The 22965-nt window shown below is 55.9% G+C and overlaps 2 protein-coding genes across 2 annotated transcripts in view; both read right to left on the minus strand.

The window, feature by feature from the left end:
* Positions 1-14870: 14870 nt before the first annotated feature.
* On the minus strand, positions 14871-17150 carry NRARP (NOTCH regulated ankyrin repeat protein). Its single transcript, XM_057313863.1, has one exon. It carries the CDS (start codon positions 17104-17106, stop codon positions 16762-16764), a length of 345 nt encoding a protein of 114 aa, XP_057169846.1. The 5' UTR covers positions 17107-17150; the 3' UTR covers positions 14871-16761.
* Positions 17151-18387: 1237 nt separating this feature from the next.
* Positions 18388-22965, minus strand: part of EXD3 (exonuclease 3'-5' domain containing 3) — an 84114-nt gene continuing 79536 nt past the window's right edge. Inside the window, exon 22 of the mRNA XM_057313864.1 lies at positions 18388-19893. Coding sequence (XP_057169847.1) covers positions 19826-19893 — 68 coding nt within the window. The 3' untranslated portion in view covers positions 18388-19825. The remainder of the gene's footprint in view (positions 19894-22965) is intronic.

The following is a 22965-nucleotide window of genomic DNA, read 5'->3' on the forward strand; positions in this document are numbered from 1 at the left end:
TGCTTTTAAGGACTCATTTGACTAGATTGGTTCCATCTGGATAATCCAGGATACTCTCTCCATCTCAAGGTCTGTATTCTTAATTAAATCTGCAAACTCTGAAAGTCAGTTTTCATAATTTATGTCTTTCTAGGAATTTCTGGGAGTTTATCCAATTCACACAAGTTGTCTAATTTTACTGGCATAAAGTTTTTATAGTATACCCTTCTAGTCTTTGTGAAAAAGATTGTTTCAGTTTGTGTTAATGTTTCATCTAGTATACCCTTCTATATGTACCCTTAGATTCTAGCCTGTCATTTTAGGACTCTTTGTAGGTTGATATACATCCAAATTCTGTCTTTTCCATTTCTGCAAAAACTGTTGGAAGTTTGAATCAGGTAACTTGCCTGTATTGAAGCTGTTTACCTTGGGGCATATTGACATCTTGACAATATTAAGTCTTCCAATCCATGAACATGGGATTTCTTTCCATTTATTTGGGTCTTCTTAATTTCTTTCAGCAGTGTTCTGTACTTTTCAGCATATAAGTTCAATGAGTTTTGCTGTATATGGAATTCTTGGTTGACAGTTCTTTCCTCTTGACTCTTTAAAAAATGTCACCCCACTGCCCATGTTTCCACGTGTCCAACAAGAAGCCGGCTGTCGCCTCACTGAGCGTCCCAGCACAGAAGCCCTTCTTCTCTTTCTGCTTTCAGGTTTTCTCTTTGTCTTTGACTCTCACCATCTTCTCTCTGATAGATCTGGGTGTGGATCTCACCGAGCTTCTTTGATGTAGGGATGAATACTTTGCATCCAGTTTGCTAATTTGGGGTCATTATTTCTTCAGATATATATTTTTTTCTGCTTCTGTTTCTTTTGCCTCTCCTTCTGGGTCTCCCATCATGTGCATTTTTATATATTCCTGATAATGTCTCATGGTTCTCTAAGGCTCTGTTTCTTTTACTTCATTCCTTTTTCGTTTCTTCAGAATGGATAATTTCTATTGATTTGTCTTCAAAGTCAGTGATTATTTCTTATGGCTTTTCAAGTCTGCTGTTGATCCCCTTGAGTGGATTAAAAAAATAGACTATTTTTTTTAGAACAGTTTTAGGTTCACAGCAAAATTGGGAAGGATCTAGAGATTTCCTGTAGATCCCCTGTCCCCCTAACCTCCCCCACTGTGAACATCCCCACCTGAGTAGTGCATTTGTCACATGGGTGAACCTACATTGACAAGTCATTATCACTCAGGCTCCATAGTTTACATTAGAGTTCACTCTTGATGTTGTATATTCTGGGTGTTTGGACAAATTTATGATGACACATATCCACCATTATCGTAAAGAGTATTTTCACTTTTCTCAAAACCCTCTGCACCCCATCTACTTATCCTCTCTCCCTCCTAACTTCTGGAAACCATTGATCTTTTTACTGTTTCCATGGTTTTGCCTTGTCCGGAATGTCATATTATTTGAATCATACAGGCAGTCTGTTGCCTTTTTAAATTGGCTTATTTCACCTACAGATATGCATTTAAGGTTCCTCCATGTCTTCCCATGGCCTGATAGCTCATTTCTGTTTAGTGCTGAGTAAACATCCCGCTGTCGGATGTACCACAGTTTCTCCATTTACCTACTGGAGGATACTTGGTTGCTTTCAGGTTTTAGCAACTCTGAACAATTATGGATCAAGCTGCTAAGTATGTGTGTGGCTTTCGTGTGGACAGAAGTTTTCGTCTAGTTTGAGTAAACATGAAGGAGCGCAGTTGCTGACCATATGGTAAGAGTATGTTTAGTTTTGTAAGAAACCAACAAACTGTCTTTCAAAGGGGCTGCGCCATGTTGCAAGCCCACCAGCAGACTTCCTGCTGCCCCACGTGCTCCAGCATTTGACGCCAGTGTTCTGGATTCGGGCCATTCCAATAATGTGTAGTGTATCGCATTTTAATTTGCATGTCCTTGATGACATGGGACATGGAGCATCTTTTCACGAGCTTATTTGCCATCTGTATGTTTTTATTCTTCAGGGGTCAGTTTAGATCTTTTGCTAATTTTTTAATCAGGTTGTTTGTTTTCTTGTTGAGCTTTAAGAAATCTTTGTATATTTTAGATAGCAGGCCTTTATCAGATGTGTCTTCTGCAAATATTTTCTCCAAGTCTGTGGCTTGTCTTCTCATTCTCTTGACGTTGTCTTTCTCAGAGCAGAAGTTGTTAATTTGAATGAAGTTCCACTGATCATTTCTTTCTTTCGTGGATTGTGCCTTCGATTTTGTATCTCGAAGGTCGTCAGACCCAGGCTCATCTGGATCTCCTCCTTGCAGAAGGTTCATAGGTTTGCATTTTACATTTAAGTCTGTGATCTTTTCTCAGTTTTTTAAAAAGATGTTATTTATTTATTTTGAGAGAGAGATAGAGAGAGTACAAGTGGGGGGAGGGGCCGAGGGAGAAGAAGAAGGAGACTCCCTGCTGAGTACGGAGCCCGATGGGTCCAGTCCCAGGACCCCAGGATCGTGACCTGAGCTGAAATCAGGCACTTAACCCACTGAGCCACCCAGGCGCCCCTCAGTTTATTTTTAATGAAGGATATAAGGTCTGTGTCTGGATTAATTTTTTGCATGCGAATGTCCAGTTTTTCCAGCACCAGAATCTCATGGACTTTTCATTTCAGTTATTGTGCTCTTTAACTCCAGCTGTTCCATTTGGGTCTTCTTTCTTCTATCTCCTTCTCCTTCCCTTACCCCTTCCTCCTCCTCCCCTTCTTCCTCTTCTCCTTCTCCTTCTTCTGTCTTCCAATTCTGTATTACAAAAAACTATTGTTTTCAATTTTGGAAGTTTTAGAGCCAAAGCATCTTCTCTTTTTGAAGAATTGAAACATTTTGCAGACAGAATAGAAAGTGATGGAAATCTACAAAAATGTTTGAAGATTCTAACGGAAGGGACCAGCTTGTCTCTGGAAACATCAGTGGCTGAGATGAAGGAAGACACAGCAAAGTTCTCTTCAGAATGTTGGACTGGGATGAGTTCTCGCACTGTCAGAATGGGCACATCTTGTTATACGATCTAGGTCATTGAAACTGTTACCAGACAGAGCACCTTTTCCAAACTCCCGTTTGGCTGCTTGCCACTCAAAAAGCAATACTTGAGAGACAAGTGGGACAGGGAAGGTTGCTGTATTCAGGAAGCAGGCAACCTGGGCAGGTGGCAGACTAACGTCAGAAGACCATCTCTGTCAGTCCAGGGGAAGTTGGAGAGTTTTTAAGGGGAAAGCTTGGGAAATAGGGCTGCATGCAGGAGAAGCTAGTGCTCAGCAGTGAGTCATTTGTCCATACGACCCTGAACGGGCATGCTGGTGGCAGTGGTGAGTGGTTCCAAAAAAGGCCAGGACATATCTTTTGGGAAAGTCTGGTCCTTTGTTCCTCAAGCCCAGAGGTCCACAAAATCTCAAGGGAAATGAGTTCGTTTTGCTACAGACTGTGGGGCTTAGGTCAACAAGCAAGGAGTGCCTAAGCTTGAAGCAAGTTAACCTTCATTTGCAGTGCTGCTAGAAAACCAAAATCAATGACATTGAAGTGAAACCTACGGCACATCTTGGTCTTCCCAGAATGACCTCACAGAGCCTGACCAGGGAAAATAGCACAGAACCAGGCCAAGATCTTTTTTTTTTTTTTTTTAAGATTTTATTTATTTGACAGAGAGAGACACAGCGAGAGAGGGAACACAAGCAGGGGGAGTGGGAGAGGGAGAAACAGGCTTCCCGCTGAGCAGGGAGCCCGATGTGGGGCTTGATCCCAGGACCCTGGGGTCGTGACCTGAGTGGAAGGCAGATGCTTGAGGACTGAGCCGACAGGCGCCCCAAGGTCTTTTTTTTTTTTTTTTTTAAAGATTTTTTATTTATTTATTTGACAGAGAGAGACAGCCAGCGAGAGAGGGAACACAAGCAGGGGGAGTGGGAGAGGAAGAAGCAGGCTCATAGCGGAGGAGCCTGATGTGGGGCTCGATCCCATAACACTAGGATCACGCCCTGAGCCGAAGGCAAACGCCTAACCACTGTGCCACCCAGGCGCCCCACCCCAAGGTCTTTGATTGTGTGCAGTTGCTGATGGATGATGTGCAGTGATTAGTGGGCAGCTGATACTTTTCTGGATGAACAGATGCCATCCTTCCAGGACAGCTCAGTACCGCTTGGGAGGAAAAGCTCACAGCAGTCAGGCCCCTCAACAGCTCAGAAACTGCCCCAACTTCAGCCGCAAGCCCACTCACCACACGTTGCTTTGGGTCTGGTCAGTGACCTGCAGTTTTCTGCTACAAGTTGCTCGAAGGGAGGCACGGAGGGTGACCTTGCACCCGATGACTACCTGGGTGTCTGAGCTTGGGGTGCCACCCTCTTGCCTGGAGGGGGACTGGGAAGCTGCAGTGCACCTTGATTTTTTTCTAAAAGTGATGGAATTGATGCATCTAAAATAAGGTTGTATGGACACTTTTTTCCAGGAATGGGCAAAATGCCTGGAACTTCTTTTTCAGAATGACCTTCAGAACAAGTGGCCCATTCTTTTAAACACCTGTCAGGGTCAGAAAGCTTCATCTTGTGAGAATGTGTTTTGCAAGTGGTGAAATAATGCAAAGTCCCTCAGGACCAAGTTGGATGACACATTTTGGGACCAAGGTGTAAAGTTATGAGACTGATGTTGGTTTCATTTACATCACTGGGATACAGGTATCACTTCTTAAGATGTCCAAAATCAAGGAAGCACCATCCTCTCCATGTCTCGCTATCCACTGTGTGCTGGAGCTTTTTTTTTTTTTTTTTTTTTTAAGATTTATTTATTTATTTGAGAGAGAGAGAGGCAGAGGGAGAGAGAATCTTAAGCAGACTCCCCACTGAGCACTGAGCACGGAGCTCAACTGGGGGCTTGATCCCACGACCCATGAGATCATGACCTGAACTGAAACCAAGAGTTGGACACTTAACTGACCAAGCCACCCAGCTGCCCCTCTACTTTTCGGCCATTATGAATAATGCTGCTATGACTTTTGCATACAGTTTCTTGTGTGGTCATATGTTTTAATTTATACACTGAGGCTTAGAAGAGAGTGATGCATCCTGGGTCATGTGGAAACTCTACTTTTAACATTTTAAGTAACTGCCAAACTATTTTCCAAAGTAGTCCCATTTTTTTTTCCAGAATAACTTCTCTTTATTGATTGATGTTCCCTATTTAGTGGGTCATTTCCATCATACTTTCCTTTAACTCTTTTCACGTGGTTTCCTTTGTGTCTTTGAAAATACTTATAATGGCTGCTTTGAAGTCTGTCTGCTAAGTCCAACATCTGGGCCCCCTCAGAGACGTTCTTCCTGATGGTCTTCACCTTGCATGTGAATTACACTTTCTTATTTGTTTGCACATCTCCTGATTTTTCTGTTTAAAACTGGACATTTTAGGGGTACCTGGGTGGCTCAGTCAGTGAAGAGTCTTGCCTTCGGCTCAGGTCATGATCTCAAGTCCTGGGATTGAGCCCCACGTCAGGCTCCCTGCTCAGTGGGAGGTCCACTTTTCCCTTCCCCTCTGCGCCAACCCCTGTGCTCCCATGCATGCACTCTCTCTGTCTCAAATAAATTAAATCTTTTTTTTAATGATTTTTTATTATATTATGTTAGTCACCATACAGTACATCCCCGGTTTCCGATGTAAAGCTCGATGATTAATTAGTTGCATATAACACCCTCAAATAAATTAAATCTTAAAAAAAAAAACTGGACATTTTAGATATATATTGTGTCAACTCTGGTTTTTAATAGGACTTTTCCAGGTCACCTCAAAGGTGGTTGTCCCCTCTGGCTGGCCCTGTCCTGGTATCACTCCTGTGTGATGCAAATTAGGGACAGCCCCATGCAAAATGCCATGGGCTCCCACTGGTCCTCCCTGAGATCTGAATAAATGCTTCTTAATGCTTTTTGCTTTTTTGGGGGGGGGGGGGGTAAATATTTTATTTTTAAGTAATCTCTACACCCAGCCTGGGGCCCGAATGAATCTACAACCCCAGATCAAGAGTCGCAGTCTGCACTGACGGAGCCAGCCAGGTGCCCCTGCTTCTCAAAGCTTTTGGTCAATTTCCAGAGTCCAGAACTTTTGTTTTCATTTTGTTGGTTTTTTTAGGGGAAGGATTTTTTGAGCTCTTCAGTCTACCATTCTGGAAGTTTTCCCACCCTCTGCTTTAATTTGCCTGTCGATTGAACTTTACCTAAATGGAATCACACAGCGTATTTTGTTTTGTGTCTGGCTTCTTTGCTCAGCATTGTGTTTGTGAAACGCACTCCAGATACGGCGTGTACTCTAGTTTCTGTGTTCCTTACTGCAAACGCTTTGTTTCAGGAATCTACCACGTTTTGTTTATCCATTCTATTGATGGATATTTGATCTATTTTTATTATTTTATTATTTTTGCTATTGTGAGTAATGCTGCCCTAAATATTCTTGCATACGTCTCTGTGCACAGGTGAATCCACAGCAACTAGGGTCCTATTATGGGTTGAACTGTTGCCCCCAAATTAATATGGTGGAACCTTACCCTCAGTACCTCAGAATATGACCTTATTTGGAGAAAAAGTCTTTACAGAAGTAATCAGGTTATATTGAGCACACGGATGGGCCCCGATCCAACATGGCTGGTGTCCTTATGAAAAGGGGGGATTTGGACACAGACGGACATGCACAGAGGGAGGATGTGTGAAGGCACAGGGAGAAGTTGGCGGTCTCCAGCCCTCTATGGACTTCTGGTCTCCAGAACTGAGAGGTAATACATTTCTGCTGTTTAAGTCACCCGGTTAGTGGTGCTTTGTTAGGGTTAGGCCTAGGAGACTGACACATGGGTGTACCTTGAAGTGGAGTTCTGGGTTTTAGTCAGTCATGCTGTACTGTCTTCCAAAGTCCAGCTCATTCCAGCCTCCAGCCCCCAGCATCCTGGGAAAGCCGCCATCGCCCCACACACTCACCAACATTTGGTGTTGTTCTCGGTTGTTCTCACTGTGATTTTAACTTGCATCTCCTGGATGATTTGTGAAGTGCCGATTTGATTCTCTCACCCATTTCGAAGTGGGTGGTCTTTTTCTTACTCATCTGTGGAAGTGCTTTATAAATTCAGGGCGTGAGCCTGTTGTTCATTATGTGTGTGGCAAATATCTTCTACTCGGTGGCTTGCTTTGCTTCTCTCCTAATGGCGTCCTGATGAAAGATGTCCTCAGTTTTAATGTGTTTGTGTGTATTACTCTTTCCCTTTATGTTTCTTGGGTTTTTTTGTGTTGTCTTTAAGAAATTTTCCTTACCCTCAAGGGCACGTGAGCAGGTGCGGCAGGAGCCACTCCTAGGAAGTGAGCCTGGAGGAGAGGATTCACTTTACACACACATACACACACACGCTGGAATTCTGACTGAGAGTGAGATGAATCTATAGATCAGTTTGGGCGGAACGGACCCTTCACCATTTTGAGTCTTGCAGACCATGAACACGACATAGTTCTTGTCTAATTTAGATAGTTACAAATTTCTCCTAACGACGTTCTATAGTTTTCAGCAGGGAGATCTCACACATCCTTGATTAAGTTTATCCTTAAGTATTTTATGTTTTGTGATGTTACAGTGATGGTGTTATTTATTTATTTGTAATAGTATTTTTAAAGTTTTGTTTTCTGCATGTTAATGAAGGACACAGAAATACACTTGATTTTTGTCTCTTGACTGCATCGCACCACTGGCCGCTCACACATGTGTCCCTGCGAAGTGGCCGGGGACATGCTTACTCTTGTCATCTCTAGCAGACGAGGGGCCTGGGTCTCAGGTGCACCGCCTTCAACACAGTGAGACCGGCATGTTCTCCTGGGGAAGGCTGGCTCTGTGGACACGCTGCGGTCGGATTTCCAGTTCTTAGGGCTCAGTGTCCAGGAGGAGGGGATGGATTGTGACACACGCTGGCAATGCTGGGCCCATGCTGGAAATGAGCAGGTGGGCCAGTGCCTGTACTCCCCAGAGTTTTCCCAGGTGTCCTTGTGATCCCAGCACCTTTATGGAGGATGATAATTCTGTCGAATGAAACATTACCATCGAGAACTAGCCTGTGTTTTGTGTGGTACCAGCCAGATTTTTCTAGTGGAAAAAAAAAAAAAAGGAAAGAAAAAAAAATGACTGACACTGCCCGGAAGTTACTGAAACACGCTGAATTTCAAAGCTTTGTGCTAAATGACAAGAGCAACAGCAAGAAAGTACGTCCCACACAAACCCTTGTATATGTAATTCTGGACTAGGCCCAGCGAATCCAGTCGGCAGTGCTCTGGGCTGGAGATGGAGAGGAATTGACTTGGGGTGGGGGGTCATGGCAGAACTTTCTGGAGGTGATGGAAATATTCTGTATTTTGATTATGGCATTAGTTGTGCAGGCAGACACACCGACCAGTACTTAGCACACGCTAAATGGCTGCATTTTATTGTGTGTAAATTATACCACAATAAAGTTGCTTTTTAGGAATAATGATAAGCCTAACGATTTTCTTTCAGCCTTGAATAAAACGAAAAGAAGCCATCCACAAAAAGACATCACAGGAACCCTCGAGCCTTCTCGAGTACTTTATTGACAACATGACCTTGAGAATTCAAAGTGCTGGGTTACTTATTACTTTCTTCCCCGATAAGGGAGAGGGAGGTTGAGCCGAAGAGAACCAGGCACAGGGGCCTGCGGGGCAAAGGGCTGGTTACACCTGCATACTGTCTGCTGTCTGGGGTGCCGGGAGCAGAGGCTTCCTGAGGCCATTCCAGAGCCTCCTAAAGGAGTTTGATTTCCTGAGGGCTACACAAGCCTTGTATTGTTTGCCTGCTCTTAGCACGGGGTTTACTGTGGAAAACAGGACCAGAGGGCACAACTGACCTATACTCACTAGACTCATCACGCCCCCTGTGCCAGCGACCCCCCCCCCCATTTCCCTTGGGGCCTGTGCAGTAGGCTGGGTCAGGCTGGGAGCGGGAGATCCCAGTGAGTGCAGCGCAAGGCTGGTTCTCTCCCGTGCTCAGGAGCGCCCCTGTTTTCCTTCTGTTCGGTCCATTGTTGGACAGTTTCAATCCCAAGAAAGGTCTTCAGGACAAACTTCCAAATCTACAGTGCTTAAAGCACAGACGATTCTGCCTGATGATGGAGGAAAGAGGTTGGGGTTTGGAGCAAACGGTCAAGAAAGGATTCCTAAAATGTCTTTGATGCAGAAAGGTGATTTTATTAAAGCACGGGGACAGGCACCTGGGCAGAAAGAGCTGCACCAGGGTCATGAGGCGTGGCCCATTATATACTCTCAAGGTACGAGGGGGGCTGGGGGCAGCACAAGCCTCCCAGGTATTTTGGAAGCAAAGTTTCCGGACCCTGAGGGGACTGGCTGTTGTTAGGAGAAGGTCATTTATTACCGTCTAGTAAGCCCTCAGCCACAGATGCATATCAGGGGGCCATATAGCCAAATACTTGGGGGATGACTGCCAGCACACGTCTTTGGGGATAGAGATAAAGGAAGTTTCCAAAGGAATTTCTATACGTTTAAAGGATGTTCACAGGGTCCTGGGTGGGGAAGGAGGTTGGGCTGAGATCGCCTTTTGCCCTCAGCGAGGTGTCCACACCGAGGCAGCTGAGCTCCCAGACGAAGGTCGCTCTGCCTGTCTCAAGGACTTGTCAATGAGCTGTAGGTAGTAAGGAAGTTGACTTGTTCTTTTGCCTTTGTTTTCCACATCATCTGACAACATGGCCTGGATGATGTCGATGTCACCAAGGCAGGCATAGACTGCTACCCACCTATCCACCTCCGAATTATCAGCCTTTCTTCCTCTTTGACCCCATTTAACCAGGGCACAGCGTTGACTAGAACTACATTTCCCAGCTTCCCTTGCAGCGAGGTTGGTCATGTGACTGAGCCCTAGCCAATGGGATGTGAGCAGATGTGGCAGGAGCCCCTCCTAGGAAGCGAGCCTGGAGGAGAAGATCCCAGCTCCAGTTCTTTCTGTCTAGGGACCCAACCGTGGACTTGGGCCGCCGTCTTAGCCCTGTGGTCAAAAGCGCGCACAGCCACCGGCATCGGAGGAACCTGGCCCCTAGCACCGCGCACCAGCCCTGGACCACCTGCCCTGACTTCGCCGTTGAGGAATACATCATGTCTCGTGGACGCCACTGCTGTTTTGAATTTTGTCCTATCTTGTTGGAACGTTTATGGGACGTTTTGGGCTTGGTTCCCCTGGGGGCTCTTGTCCACAGGGTGCTCATGAGGAGGCCCCCAGACATGCAGAGGTGGGTTTTATCCACTGCGGAGCCCGTGCCAGGTGTGCACCTGGTCTCCAGCCTCCAGCTCTGGGCAGGCAAGAGTTTGAACAGACATTCCTTCTTGCACTCACCCCGCGGCACCACCTCCATGGGAACGGGCCGGGGGGACAGCAAGAAGAGTCTGCAACTCCAGTGCCAGCCTCCGCGCCCCCCCCCCCCCCAGCCCCCTCTGCTGAGGCTCCGGGCGGTGATCTGGGAGCGCCCCCACCTGCCCACCCCCCATAGCTGGTCCTGAAGGTTCTGAGATGTGGTCTGGGTCCTGAAGTGTAACATGTGCTAGGTAGCCACGTCCACAGGGCTGCGACAGATCCCGTGTCCTGCTGGTCATGCATTCTTTGTGGCCCCAGGGCCCTGGAACGCCCTCTCTTCCCTACTGGGCCAGATGGGAGAAGCACACCACTGCCAATCGCTTGATGAGGACCGTGATGGGCTCACTTCCCCAGGCCCTGTCTCCTCTGGGGAGGGCAGAAGCCAGGAACGACCATGGGGTCAATGCGCCTTCCTGGGGTGGGCTCCAGGATGTCCGCAGCAGGCCAGGAGGGCGGGCGTGCGCGCGGCGAAGGGCCGGCGGGGGTCGTGCCTGCCGGGGACCCTGGGACGCCGGGGCTTGTGGGCGCATTGCGCCTCGCGGCCGCAGGGCGGCAGCACAGCCCGCCCAGCGTGGTCCTGGGCTCGCGCCCCCACTGGGGCTGAGCCCGCCCCGGGGCGGCTAGCGCGGGACCGCCCTCGCGAGAGCCCCCACCCGCTGCGGACGCTGCCTGCCGCCTCCACTCGTGGGTTCTCGTCTGAGCCCGGGGGCGAGGTCGGGAAGGGGCAAGGGCATACCGGGCGCCAAGAGCCAGGCTCGCGGGGGCGGGGGGCCCCTCGGACGCCAGGGCGGGCGGGGGGGGGGGGGGCTGTGGTCAGGGTCACCGTCTCCCGCTCGGTCCCCTCCAGTCCCACTGAGCCCGGGATCCTCAGGCACAGCTCCTGGGGGGCTCCCTTTCCGTACCCCTCTCAGTGTCCAGTTATCCAGGCCTGGGGCGGGCGGGAGTGCCTGACCATCCGTCTCGGCTCAGACCCCCTCCAGTGGAGGGCGTACTGCAGCCCCCAAGCGCAGCAGAGTCTGCGGGGCGCGGTGCGGGGGCGGGGAACCTCCGAACGAGCTGCGCGTCCCAGGCCGTGACCCCAGAACAGAGATGACAGCTGGTTTCTACTCCGGATACCCCGTGCCTGGCGAGTGGGTGCGCAGGACGGGCTTTGAGTCGAGGGCGGCGGGGGCAGCCCCCGTGCCCCCACCCTGCCCCGGCCTTTGTGAGTGCCCGCCCCCCACCCTGGGCCAGGGCCCCCACTGTCCAGCCCATCCCCCATCCCAATGCAGAGGCCCCAGCCTCCCTACGCTGGTTTCCCCGTCCAAGTCCGTTTACTCCCAGTCCGCCCCCCAGCCGCGCCCTCCAGCGGGACTCCCCCACCGGCGCCTCTTTCTTGCGCCTTTGCTGCCCCCCCACCTCCCGAGGGCCCCCCAGCCTCCCCCTGCCCGCCGGTCCCCCACCTCCCTCCGCCCTCATTAGCATAGCAGCTGCTCGCCGAGCGGGGACCCGCGCGGAGGAAAGGGCAGAGGCCTCGAGAATGAATGGGGGCCACGGCTTTGGAGGGGGCAAGAGAAGAAAGACAGACAGACGCGCGCGGAGGGACGGCCCGACGTACACCCAAGCAGAAGAATGCGCCCGACGGAGGGGAGGAGAGGGGAGGGGAGGGGAGGGGAGGGGAGGGGAGGGGAGGGGAGGGGAGGGGAGGGGAGTGTTGGAAGGGGAGCGCGGAGCCCAGGCCACAGAGGCGGAGCGTGCAGTGGGTGGTGGGGGAGGGCGGCCTCCAGAGACCCCAAGCCCCAGGAGGAGGCTGCGCTGGCGGCCTCGCGGAGGAGCTGTCTGGGAGGTTCCCAGACCTCCCACGGCCCCCTCTCGCCTGGTCCCTCACACCCGGGGCTCAGGCTTTGTCCCCCAGCTGCCCCCTGTGTCTGGCACCGTCTCTCTCCAGCTTCCAGGGGGACACCAGCCTCCTTGAGCTGCCAGGCTGCCTATGTGGACCCTGCTCTGTGCCACCCTGTGCTGAGCCCCAGGACCTTTGGGGGACAGAGCCAGAGGGCAGCCCCTTCCCTCTCCTTCTCCTAACACCCCCCACCCCCACCCCCGGCCTTGGCCCTTGGTCTGGCCTCCAAATCCTGCCCCCCGCCCCCAGGCTCTGTCCTGGCTCCCACGCCTGTTGACTTTAGACATCACTCTTTCTGGCTGACCATTTTCCTGCATTTCCTGGTCTCTCTCTGGCATCCATTCCAACAGTAAACACTTCCTGTGTCTGGCTGGGGTCAGGTCAGAGAGACAGTTGGACAGGAGCCGCCATCACTCCTGGCTGGGGGGGTGGGGGAGGCCCTACCCTTGTCCGTTTGGTCTGTCTTCCTTTCTCCTTGGCAGGCACCCCAGGACTTCCCAGCGGTCCAGCCCCTGCCGGCCAGACCCCTCCACCCTGGGTGTCCTCAGTGCCCCTGGCTAGGACCCTCACTTGGCCTCCGCAGCGGCCCTGCAGATCCTGGGGGCCAGACAGAGAGGTCAGCTCTGACTTCATTCTTACCCTGGCCACAAAGAGGCTTGAGAGGAGTCTTGCGCCCCTGAAGGCCCACCTGGGGAGGGACTCCCAGGTGACACCATTGGCCGGTTAGCGCGAGTTCCTGAGCCCAGAGTTTCTGGACGGAGAAGCTGCACTGCCCCTGTTGCTTGCTTGTTCACAGCTCTGACCCCAGATGGCGGAAGGAGAGCTGTAGTTGGCATGTGTCCGTTTCCTAGGGCCCTGCCCAATAAAAGGGCCACGGAATGCCCATGAGTACCCGTCTTTAGACGCACGCAGAGTCCCTCCCCAGCAGCCAGGGCCCAGCCTGGGGGGCGGGGGTTATCTGTGCCCAGAACAGCACCTAGGGAAAAGGGCAGCGAAACCCCACCCGGCGTCCTCCACAGCTGGGGGCTGAGCAGGGCCTGGCCTCCTTTTTGTCCATGCTGGAGAGAAAACTATTCCTCTGCGAGCAGCACAAAGCCCTTCTCAGTCAAATGTGTGTCTCCCAGGGAGGACTTAAGGGAGCTGCTGACGGTCTCCTGTGGTGGCGCCATGTGCCCGGGGGCGTCCGGTGCTCCCACTCCAGCGGCCGGCAGCCCCTCGCAGGGAACCGGACCCTCCCCAGCAGCTGGCGCCGGCAGCAAGCACTGCCCACTAGCTCCGGGCCGGCTTCCTCCGTCTCCTGCGGGCAGCGTGCCGGGTGGGAAATGGAGCTCTGGGCCTGCGTGCCCGCGGGCCACCCGGACAGCACCCAGGCCGCACTTCATTCCCCAGATACCCAAGCGAAGTCCAAGTTCTTGTAGCAACCCTCCCTTTCGAGGCCTGGCACCCCAGCTGGCACCCTCAGCCCACTCGCCTGCCCAGTGGACACCACCTCCCCCGAGAGCTCATTTGCATCAAATATGCCACTCACTTCTGCGGGTGTCTAAGGAGAGAGCCGCACCCCCACCTCCCCCACCCGGTCTCCTGGCCAGCTGAAGGGACAGTAAGTGCCCATTTCACCAACTGGGAAAAGAGCTCAGAAAACCCTCAAGGGCAGAACAGAGCAGGATATGCAAAGTAGGAACATGGAAGGCACGGCCCCAGAAGCTCCCAGTTTGGAAAGGGCAGTACGTCTGCGGGACGAAGCAGAGCTGCCTGACCCGCCGACAGGAAGCGGACACCCTTCTGCTGCAGAGCGGTTACCTGTGCCGGCTCCCCCTCCTCTGGGCAGCCTACTCTTGCTCTGGACCCACTGGTGTCCGCCCCTGCGCCCCCTCTCACAAGGCCGCAGGGCCCCAAGGGCATCTCAGGTATGTGCACCGAGCGTCTCTGCTCTTCTTGTAGGTGCCGGGAACAGACACCCTGCTCTGAGCTCTGCTCACACACAGGGACACTGGACGACACTTGAGTCTACCTTGGGATCTGTGCTCCTCGGGGAGCGGCTGGCTCCGGAAGCCTGCTGGCCTCCCCAGCTCCCGGACGCCACCAGGGGACGAAGAGAAGAAACAGGCCTTTTAGTCGTCAGGAGGCAACAACCGCGATGTTCCCCAGGGTTAGAAAATACCCCTTCTGTCCACAGCCAAGGAAGGCGGTGGTGGGCAGGAGGGGGCCTGGCTCGTCTGAGGACCTGTCGTCTGGGGCTGGCCAGGGGGTGGGAGGAGCTTCCAGAGCTTCCCCTGCAGAGGCCTCAGCTGCTGTGCCAGGGAGCAGAGGAAGCGGCTTGTGGGCTGGTTCTGGGCGCTCTCAGGGTGGCCTAGGTCCCCCCCCAGCTGGAAGAGGGTCCTCCCCTGGCACCTCACAAGTCCCATACGTGGCCAACTGAGGCTGGCCCTTGAGTTGAGCCCAGAGCCAGTTTCCCGGGCTCTGTCTTTAGCTGAAAACAAGCCAAGCATTGTGTAGACGGCACCCACAAACAGCGTGTTGCAGCCTGACCCTCCTCCTAGGTGCCAAGACCAAGAAGAACCAACAAACTTTTTTTTTTAATAAAAAAAAATCAATGAAAAATTTATTCATAAATTTTTCATGCTGGGCTACAAGTCTATATCGTACACTCAGGAATGTGCTGCAGACTTTATCCAGTTAGAAGTGACCATACCAGGACCCACACACAGCTTCCATATAAGCCTAGAAAGTCTTAACATTAATTAACATAATTAAAAAGGTATTTGCATCTAGAAAAAATATACAGAAAAACTCCTTTTGGAGTAATCTGTGCCTCAGTTTCAATGTCTGCTTGTCTCACGGACATTATCAATATATTCTTCTCACACAAGGTTTTAGAAAAAGCCACAGATGACTGCCCGAGTCTGACCAGCCACGCACAAAGGGCCTCCACCCACCTGTGTCCTCAAGTGCTCCCCATTTTTGCACGAAGGGTCAGCAGCACTTCTACCCAGGGGAAGCCTCATTTAAATTTGAATAATTCAGCCTCCCTTTTATTTCTCAGGATCAAAACAACAAGGGGTGTGGGGTTGCATAGAAAATTGGAACCTCGGAGACCAGGAAGGGCGCCTTTCGGGACAGAAAGTGACGCAGAGGCACCGCCTCCGGCCCAGGTCCCCGCGCGGCCCCTCCCCCACGACAGGATTTTCGGATTCGAATCGGGTCCTTGAAGCTCCGGGAGACTGAAGAGGGGCAAAACAGTCCTTCAACTCACTCAGCAATTAGCACAAGAGATTCACAGTCTTATAGGTATTTTATAAAAATATAAATATGGGTACACTGTTGCCTTCACAACGCTGGATACAACGCCCTTTAAAATTGGGTTTATAACCAAGATTCAAAAAATACACCTAAAACTTGGCTTAAAATATGTTAATATTTTATATTCTGTCATAAATGTTATGACATTCAATCGTGGCAGATCCATTTACTTTTTTAAAAAAGTGTGCAACCGACTAACTATAATAGAACTCACTAGAAAAGGTATGATCCTCTCCCGCCCCCCACCGCCACACCCGAGCACCCATGCTCCCGAGGAGACTGCAAAGCCAGCAGGTTTGGGGGGATGGCGGCCTCTCACAGGAGAGGGTAGAGGGAGGCCCGGGGCTCCCAAAACTCACTCGGAATTGTGTGTCTGTGTCTAAGAGGGACAGACGGGAGGGGTGGAGGGGGAAGGGGGAGGGGAAAGAGGGAAAGGAGGGAGAGGGACTAGCACGGGAAAACCATCAGGCTGGGCGGTATTTTCAGTGCAACCAAGAAATGACAGACTCAAGTTTTAGTTTTAAGACTAGGAAAAAAAATGCATCTTCCCCCCCTACAACCACATTGACCACGCACAATATTTTCCAAACAAACAAACAAACAAACAAACAAAATCAGGCGCACAAACTTCACCCACAAATATACACACACATGATAAATAGTTTAGAACCCCAGGAACAGCGAAGCGTCTCCACGATCACGCGTCGGGGCCGGAGACGCCCCGCCGTGGCCCCTAGGCGACTGCGGGCTTCGGCCGCGGGTCCTGCGGGCGGCGGGGCGCTCCGAGCCTGGCGACCCCGCCGCCCGCCTTCCACCTTCGGGAGAAAACATTTTGACCGGAGGATCCGGTGTCTCGGGACTCCGAACTTGCTGGTAGCGAGACTCAGATTTCAAAGGGGCTGCAGCCTGCGCCCCGCCCCCCCCTCCCGCACAACGCCCCCCCTCCCACCGCGAGGCGGCGGGCGGGGGCCGTGGGAAGCCCTCGGCCGGGTCCAGGCTGCCGCGCGGGGGCGTCGACCCCTGGCAGCGGGCGCCGCGCGGCCCCCGTGGGCGCGGACGCGCGCGCGCCATACTCGTTGTGGCCTCTGGGCTCGCGGGCCCGGTGCGCACCGAGGTAGTTGGCGGGAAGATACAGCAGACGACACGCTCGAGGCCCGCGTCCGGGTCCGGGCGGGCATCACCGGCCGCTGCCCGCGTACTTGGCCTTGGTGATGAGATAGAGCACGATGTCCTGGTGGCCGCCGAACGCGGCGATGTGCAGCGCGCTCCAGCCGTCGCGGTTGGCCAGGCGGATGTCGGCGCCGAACTTGACCAGCAGCTTCACGAGCTCCAGGTTGCCGTCGATGACCGACTGGTGCAGCGCCGTCTGGCCCTCAGGCCCGAACGAGTTCACGTTGAACTCGCAGTTGGTCATGTTCTGCAGCAGCGACTGCAGCTCCTGCGTGTTGCCCTTGCGCACGGCCTCCTGGAAGATGCGCTGCGTCTGCGGCGCCGAGCAGGTGGACAGGTCGGCCTGGCTCATGCTGCCGCCGGGCGCGGGCAGCGGGCCGCGCTGGGGCTCAGCGCGGGCGGCGGCGGCGGCGGCTGCGGCGCGGCCCCCTGGCTGTCTCGGGGCGCGCCTCGGCGCATGGAGGGCGCGGAGCCCCCGGGCCCCGCACGCCGCTCCTGGGCGTTCCGGGCGCTGGGGGCCGGGGGCCGCCGCCGCGGGGCCCCCGCCGCATCCAGCCGCGCCCGGGCGGGCGGGCGACGGGGGCAGGCACTGCGCTCGCGGGGGCCGGTGGGCCCGGCGGCGGCGCCGCGCGTTCCCGGTCCCTGCTCGCTGCGGCTCCCACGCAGGGCCCAAGCGCCTCCCCACGCGCAGCTGCACTCGCCCGCCCGCCGCGCCGGGGCGCCTTTTACCCCCTTTATATTTGCATAACAATAGGGCGCCGGTGACGCGTGCGCCGGCGGCCCTACGATTGGGCGGTGTCCACGTGGAGGCGGGGCGGGGGTGGTGCCGGGGCGGGGCGTGCCCGGGCAGCAGCGCGCTTCGCGGCAGGGGGCGCTGGTCGCCGGCAGGGGGCCAGGTGGCGGTGGTTGGGGTGGGGGGGTCCTTGCTCCACGCGCCCTGGGGCTCTCCGCATCTCCGCCGTCGTCCCGCCTACTCTCCCTTCGGCCACCCGGGGAATTCCAAGCTCCCTGCTCGGACAGAGCCAGGCCCGATCCCCGGCCGAGCGCGGCCCCGAGGTGGACCCGAGGGCGGCCTCCCCATGGTGGGGGTTCGCGGGCATTTCAGACCCGGGAGGCCCGGGTAGAGATCCCGGTTCTCGCTCCGCGCTCCCGGAGCGCCGGCCGTCGACCCTCCGCGTCCCTAACACGCCGGGTGCGCGGCAACAAGACTGGCCCAGCCTGGCCCCCAGGATACAAGGTCCACGCGGGGGCCAACTCCACGAACAGCTCGGGCGTGTGACCCCAGCCACGCGGTCCTTCCCGCACGCGGGCGGCGCCTCCGGCGGCATGGGTCATCCCGTATTTACTCCCCAACCTGATTGGCTTGAGGAGCCAAACCCTGAGGCCCCGCCCTGACCAAGAAGCCGGGTCTGTACCTGAGGAAGCCCTGGGCTGCGCCCCCCTCCCCGCCATCTCCGGTTCAGAAGCGCCTCCAAGGGGCGGGGAGGAGGTCAGTCAGCGGGACCTCAGGGCCTGCTTCCCTCTGCTGGGCCACCGCCATCAGCACGACTAGGAACAGGCGGGGCCTGGCCAGGTGAGCAGCCCCAGGTAAGGCGCCAAGGGCCGCTCAGAAAGGAAACCCAGAAATGACTCATTTCCAAACTGTAAACCCATTTTTTATTGGTGCTCTCATACTGCCGCCAAATTTCCTCATTAGGGTTTTACAGTTTATAGCTGGGCTGCGGTGGCTGGAAATTGGGCAGGAACGATTCTCGGAGCAGGCGGCCTTGGGCAGCAGGGCCGCGTGCTCTGGCTTCCATTCCTTCAGAAGTCGGCTGGGGGTTCCCACGAGGCAGCTATGGGCCTCATCTGGGGAGACCACCCTGCTAGGCCTTGTTTCAGGATGGACTCCCGTGGGCGTCTGCCTGGTGCCCCCCTGTCTGGACACACACGTGGGTGTGCTCCCATCTTGCTCTGTGCTCTGGAGGCGTTACAGCCAAACCGCAAGAAAAACTGGGTAAGGCCACCCCAGGGCTGGCTGCCTCTGGTCGGCTACCCTCAGACCTGACCGTAGCTGACTAGCCGGGGGTCCTCCTGGAAGCCAGAGCTCCCTGAGTCCCTCACTCTGGTCTCCCTGAAGCTAGCAGTCTGGCTGCTGGTCCGGCTGTTCTGCTCAGACTTGCTCCCACCGGGAGCTCCCCGCCGTGCAAGTGGGTAAGCCTGGGCTCAGTAGAGCCCTGTGCTAGGTTCAGCTGTGATTGTGACCTGGGGGTGCTGCTGGTATCAGGAGCCCCTGCCTTGTCCCGTTCATCTTACCAGGAAGTGTCCCTGGGCCCAGTAAGGGGGCCTGGGAACAGTTGCTGCTGGACCGTGAACACCTCGAGCGCAGGGCCCCTGACCGCCTCCAGCACCCACTTCCCTGCATCTCCCCAGCACCAGGGAAGAAGGCAAAGGCCCTGTCCACTGGGGCCCACAGTCCCTTCTGGACAGTGACCCTCAGAACAGGTGAGCATGCGACCCTGTGCAGGGCTGTGACCTGCTCGGTAGGCACACAGCTAGCTCCCTGCTTCTCCTTGGAACGGGGCTGGGCCAGGACGGCAGGGCGCTCTGAGAACGTGTACCTGGCTCTGGACGGTGCCCAGGGCTGTCCTTGGAAGGCAGTGGGCTCAAAGACAGGCCCCAGCCCAGGTGGGCTCAGGTCCCTAGACCTGAAGGACATCTTGGAGACCCTGTTGAGCCTGGGAGAAAAGTCCCTTTGACACCGCGCAGGCTTCAGGGAGGGCAGACAAAGGGGCCCTGTGAGCTCCGTGTGGGAACGTGCGGCCGCCACCACCGCCATGAAATCGGTAGTTTGGGTGTCCCCCAGCTGGATTAGCGTGGCCAGAGTGGCCCTGAGAGTCTAGCTGGAGGTTGCCTCCTGCCCCACCCAGGGTTCGGTGTGAGGGTCAGACAGGTGTAGCCAGGCCTGCCATCGTGGGGTGCAGGGGATGGTCACGCTGTCCCTGGGGAGCGGATGGAATTCCCGCGGCAGCTTGTGCTTCTCCACCGTGGCTGGGAGGGTAATTTCGTCCTAAGTGGCTCCGCTCCAAACCCTAGGAGCTGCCCCATTCCAGGGCAGGAGGGGAAGAGGGTTTTGCAGGGCACTGGCTCCAAATGTTTGCTGAAGGAACAGTCCAAAAGGAGGACATTTGTTACAAATGCCTTGGAGGGAGGGGGAGAGGCCCGCCATCAGCCAGGCCTTGCCCCAGGGCTCAGAGAAGCCCCCCTCTGGTGTTTGTGGCTTTCTTGGTGGTGTCACTTCCACAATCAGGCAAGGGGTTCACTGGCTCTGAGGGAGAAACCCCTGACCTGGGATCTGTGGGCACGCCCTGAACCCTGGCTAAACAGCTGGACCCCGTCCTTCTCTGCGTCAGCTCCAAGGATGCTGGCCCAGGGGATGCCACCCTGCAGGGCCATGGTGAGGTGGAGGCCGGGGTCGCAGAGGGCCCCCTTCTTCCTCTGGGGACCCCCTTCCTTTCCAGGTTCAGAGCCGTGGGTGGTGAAGGAGCAACGTGGGCAGGGGTGGGGCAGCCTGGGGAGCATTCTGGGATATGGGCTGGGAAGTTCTGGGTGGGGCCGACTGGGGAGGACAGCACACAAGAGGCGGCTGGCCAGAGCTGGGCCAAGGCCTGCGGCCACCTTAAAGGCACTAGGCAGGGGAGGGAGGGTGAGCAGGCAGGCGGGCAGTGGGGGCGGGGCTTCCAGCTAATTCATTAAAATGTGTCGGGGAGCGTGGGAAAGAGGAGAGTGTTTCTTCCCAGCAGCCCAGACACCTGGTAGAAGGGCCGAGAGAGGATAGAGATCAAATAACAAACACTCAGCCCTCGGCCAGAGCGGAGGAAGGACGCCCGGGGCAGGAACTGTGGCAGACAATCACTGCTCGACTCTTGCCTGCCCTGCTGGCCGCTCAGGGCACGGCCTGGCACTAGGACCACAGCCCACCCTGTGGGCATGGTGCCTGACCCCTGGCCTGAGAAGAGGCCTAAGGCAGCCCTGGGGCCTCAGAAAGCTCTGTGGGCTGACCCCGTGATGGCTCAGGACCAGGGGTTTGCCGTGGAGCCAGGCTGGGCGGGCAGTGAGCATATGAGCCCTGGAGGGTCCCCGGAGGGAGACAGCCAGTCTGGGCAGCAGAGGGGTGGGGAGGTGGGAAGGCAGGCATCACTGTGAGAAGGGGCCCCACTTGGTTGCCCTCTCCTCCCTCTAGAGGGTACGCGGGGTAGAGGGGTGCTGGGACGGGCCTGCCTGGAGGTTCAGGAAGGACACTTCGTCTCCTGTCTCTCCGAGCTTGTCCCTGGCTCTGGCCTCTTTCTGTTGAGGACCAGCTGCAACCAACAGCAGGGCCTTGGGTCAGAGCAGAGTCTCCAGGAAGCAGCTGGCTGGGGCAGCGGGGCCAGCACCCCTGGCGGTTTCCTCCTAACCCTCCCGGGGGAGAGCATGCTCGGGGCTGCTTCCTAGGACAGGACTGGTGGTCTGGCTCCTGGAAGCAGCACACCGACCACAGAGGGTCCCCACGCCTGCGAGGGTCTGGCTTGCCTGCTCACCTTGGCAGCCCTGCCTGGCCCTCAGGCTCAGCAGTGATCATAGGGTGGGGAAGGCCAGTTTGCAGACTTGGCCCTGACACAGTGCCCACTTGGCCTGGCTCTGGCCTCGGAGCCTCTCCCTCTGTCTGTGCGGCTGGCCCCAGAGGTGCTGGGGGCTGAGCCCCTGGCACGCGGTGGGCACTTCCAGGGAAAGAGGATGGGGGATGTGGCAGGATGTCTGTGTGGCCTTTCAGCATGACCCTGCACCTGGGCAGGGGCAGAGGCAGGCCTGGCATGGCCAGTGCCCACCTGTACCTGAGGCCGTCACACCTGGGCCTGCAGGTGCACCCTGCTCCGGACAGAGGCAGCAGCCCCGCCCCAGCCCCCAGGCCCCAGCAGCCCAAGGCTTCCGCCGGGCTCCTCAGCCAAATCTGAGCTGGTTTCCGCTCAAGGCAGGAAGGACAGGAAAGGGATGTTGGCGGGGGGGCACATTCCTGGGGGGTGAGCCAGGAGGAGGCGGCGAGGGCAAGATGCAATCTAGGCTCCTCTCCCCGCCCACCTGGCAACCGGTGCCCGGGGCCCTCGGGGTGCCAGCAATGGGTGCCCGCGCCTCAGTTTCCCTCCGAGTGGGTGGAGAAGCCGCTGCTTCCTGCAGTTGTGAGGGGGGGGCCCTCCTTTATGACTGGGGGTGTGGGGGTGGGGGGAGGAAAAGAGGCTGTGGGGTCAAGCTGCGGCCAGCGAAGGGGCCCAGGCAGCACACACAGAGCTGCCGCCGCCCCTCCAGGCCAATCACAGTGGGTGTCTGCCTAGAGGGGGGCTGCCCTGCCCCTTGCAGCAGGCAGGGCGGGGCCCAGTCCCCAGGAAGATCCCCCCAGCCACATCTGGCCTAGAGAGCCCTGCCCCAGCAGGATCCCACCATCTTACTCTCCGGAATTGGAGGGCCCCGGAGGGTCCTGAGGCCAGCCGGGCTGGGACCTACTTGGGGAAGGCGGGAAGGTCCTGTCCTGCCTGGCCTGGAGGCTTGGCCCTTGGACTGAAAAGGCCAGCAGGGTGGGGTAGTGGGGGTGGGGCTGCCACAGCGAACGGAGTGGGCCAACACTCACGGGGGGCGGGGGTGCTGTGTGCTCCTACCCACCCCCCCCCCCGCCCGCTGAGCCCCGCGGATGGGGAGCCACTTGGGTCCCACCCTTGGGCCTTTGTGCAATTTCCTCTACCAGGCGTGTCCTTCCCACCTTCCGTCGGCCTCATTCCTGAATGTCAGGCGGTTCTCGGCTCAGGGTCCGAGCACCCTGACTGTGCGGAAAACCTCTCTCTCCTCCACCCGGCTCCAGCAGCTGTGCGGGGGCTGGGACCCTGCTGGCACGTAGGTGGGGGGCACGGACGTGTGTGTGGGGTCCAGGGGGCAAGGCAGGCCAGCGGGCCTGGGGCGCTGTTCCTAAGAGGGCCTGCTGGCTGGGCGGGTGGGGGCTCAGCTCTGCTTCCAGGGGCTGGGGGCACCACCCAGGACTTCGCTGAAGTGTGTGGTGATGCGGCCCAGGTGGGAGCCCTCCCAGAAGACCTTGCCACAGCCAGTGCAGCAGAAGAAGTGCCTCAGGCCCGGCCGCCGCAGCACGCCCTCCGGGACCCCTGCCAGCTGCAGCCGGGTGCCGTTGCCCAGGGTGGCGGGGGCGCTG

The sequence above is a fragment of the Ursus arctos genome, unplaced genomic scaffold (assembly GCF_023065955.2).
Source record: "Ursus arctos isolate Adak ecotype North America unplaced genomic scaffold, UrsArc2.0 scaffold_18, whole genome shotgun sequence".
In the NCBI taxonomy this organism is placed as follows: domain Eukaryota; kingdom Metazoa; phylum Chordata; class Mammalia; order Carnivora; family Ursidae; genus Ursus; species Ursus arctos.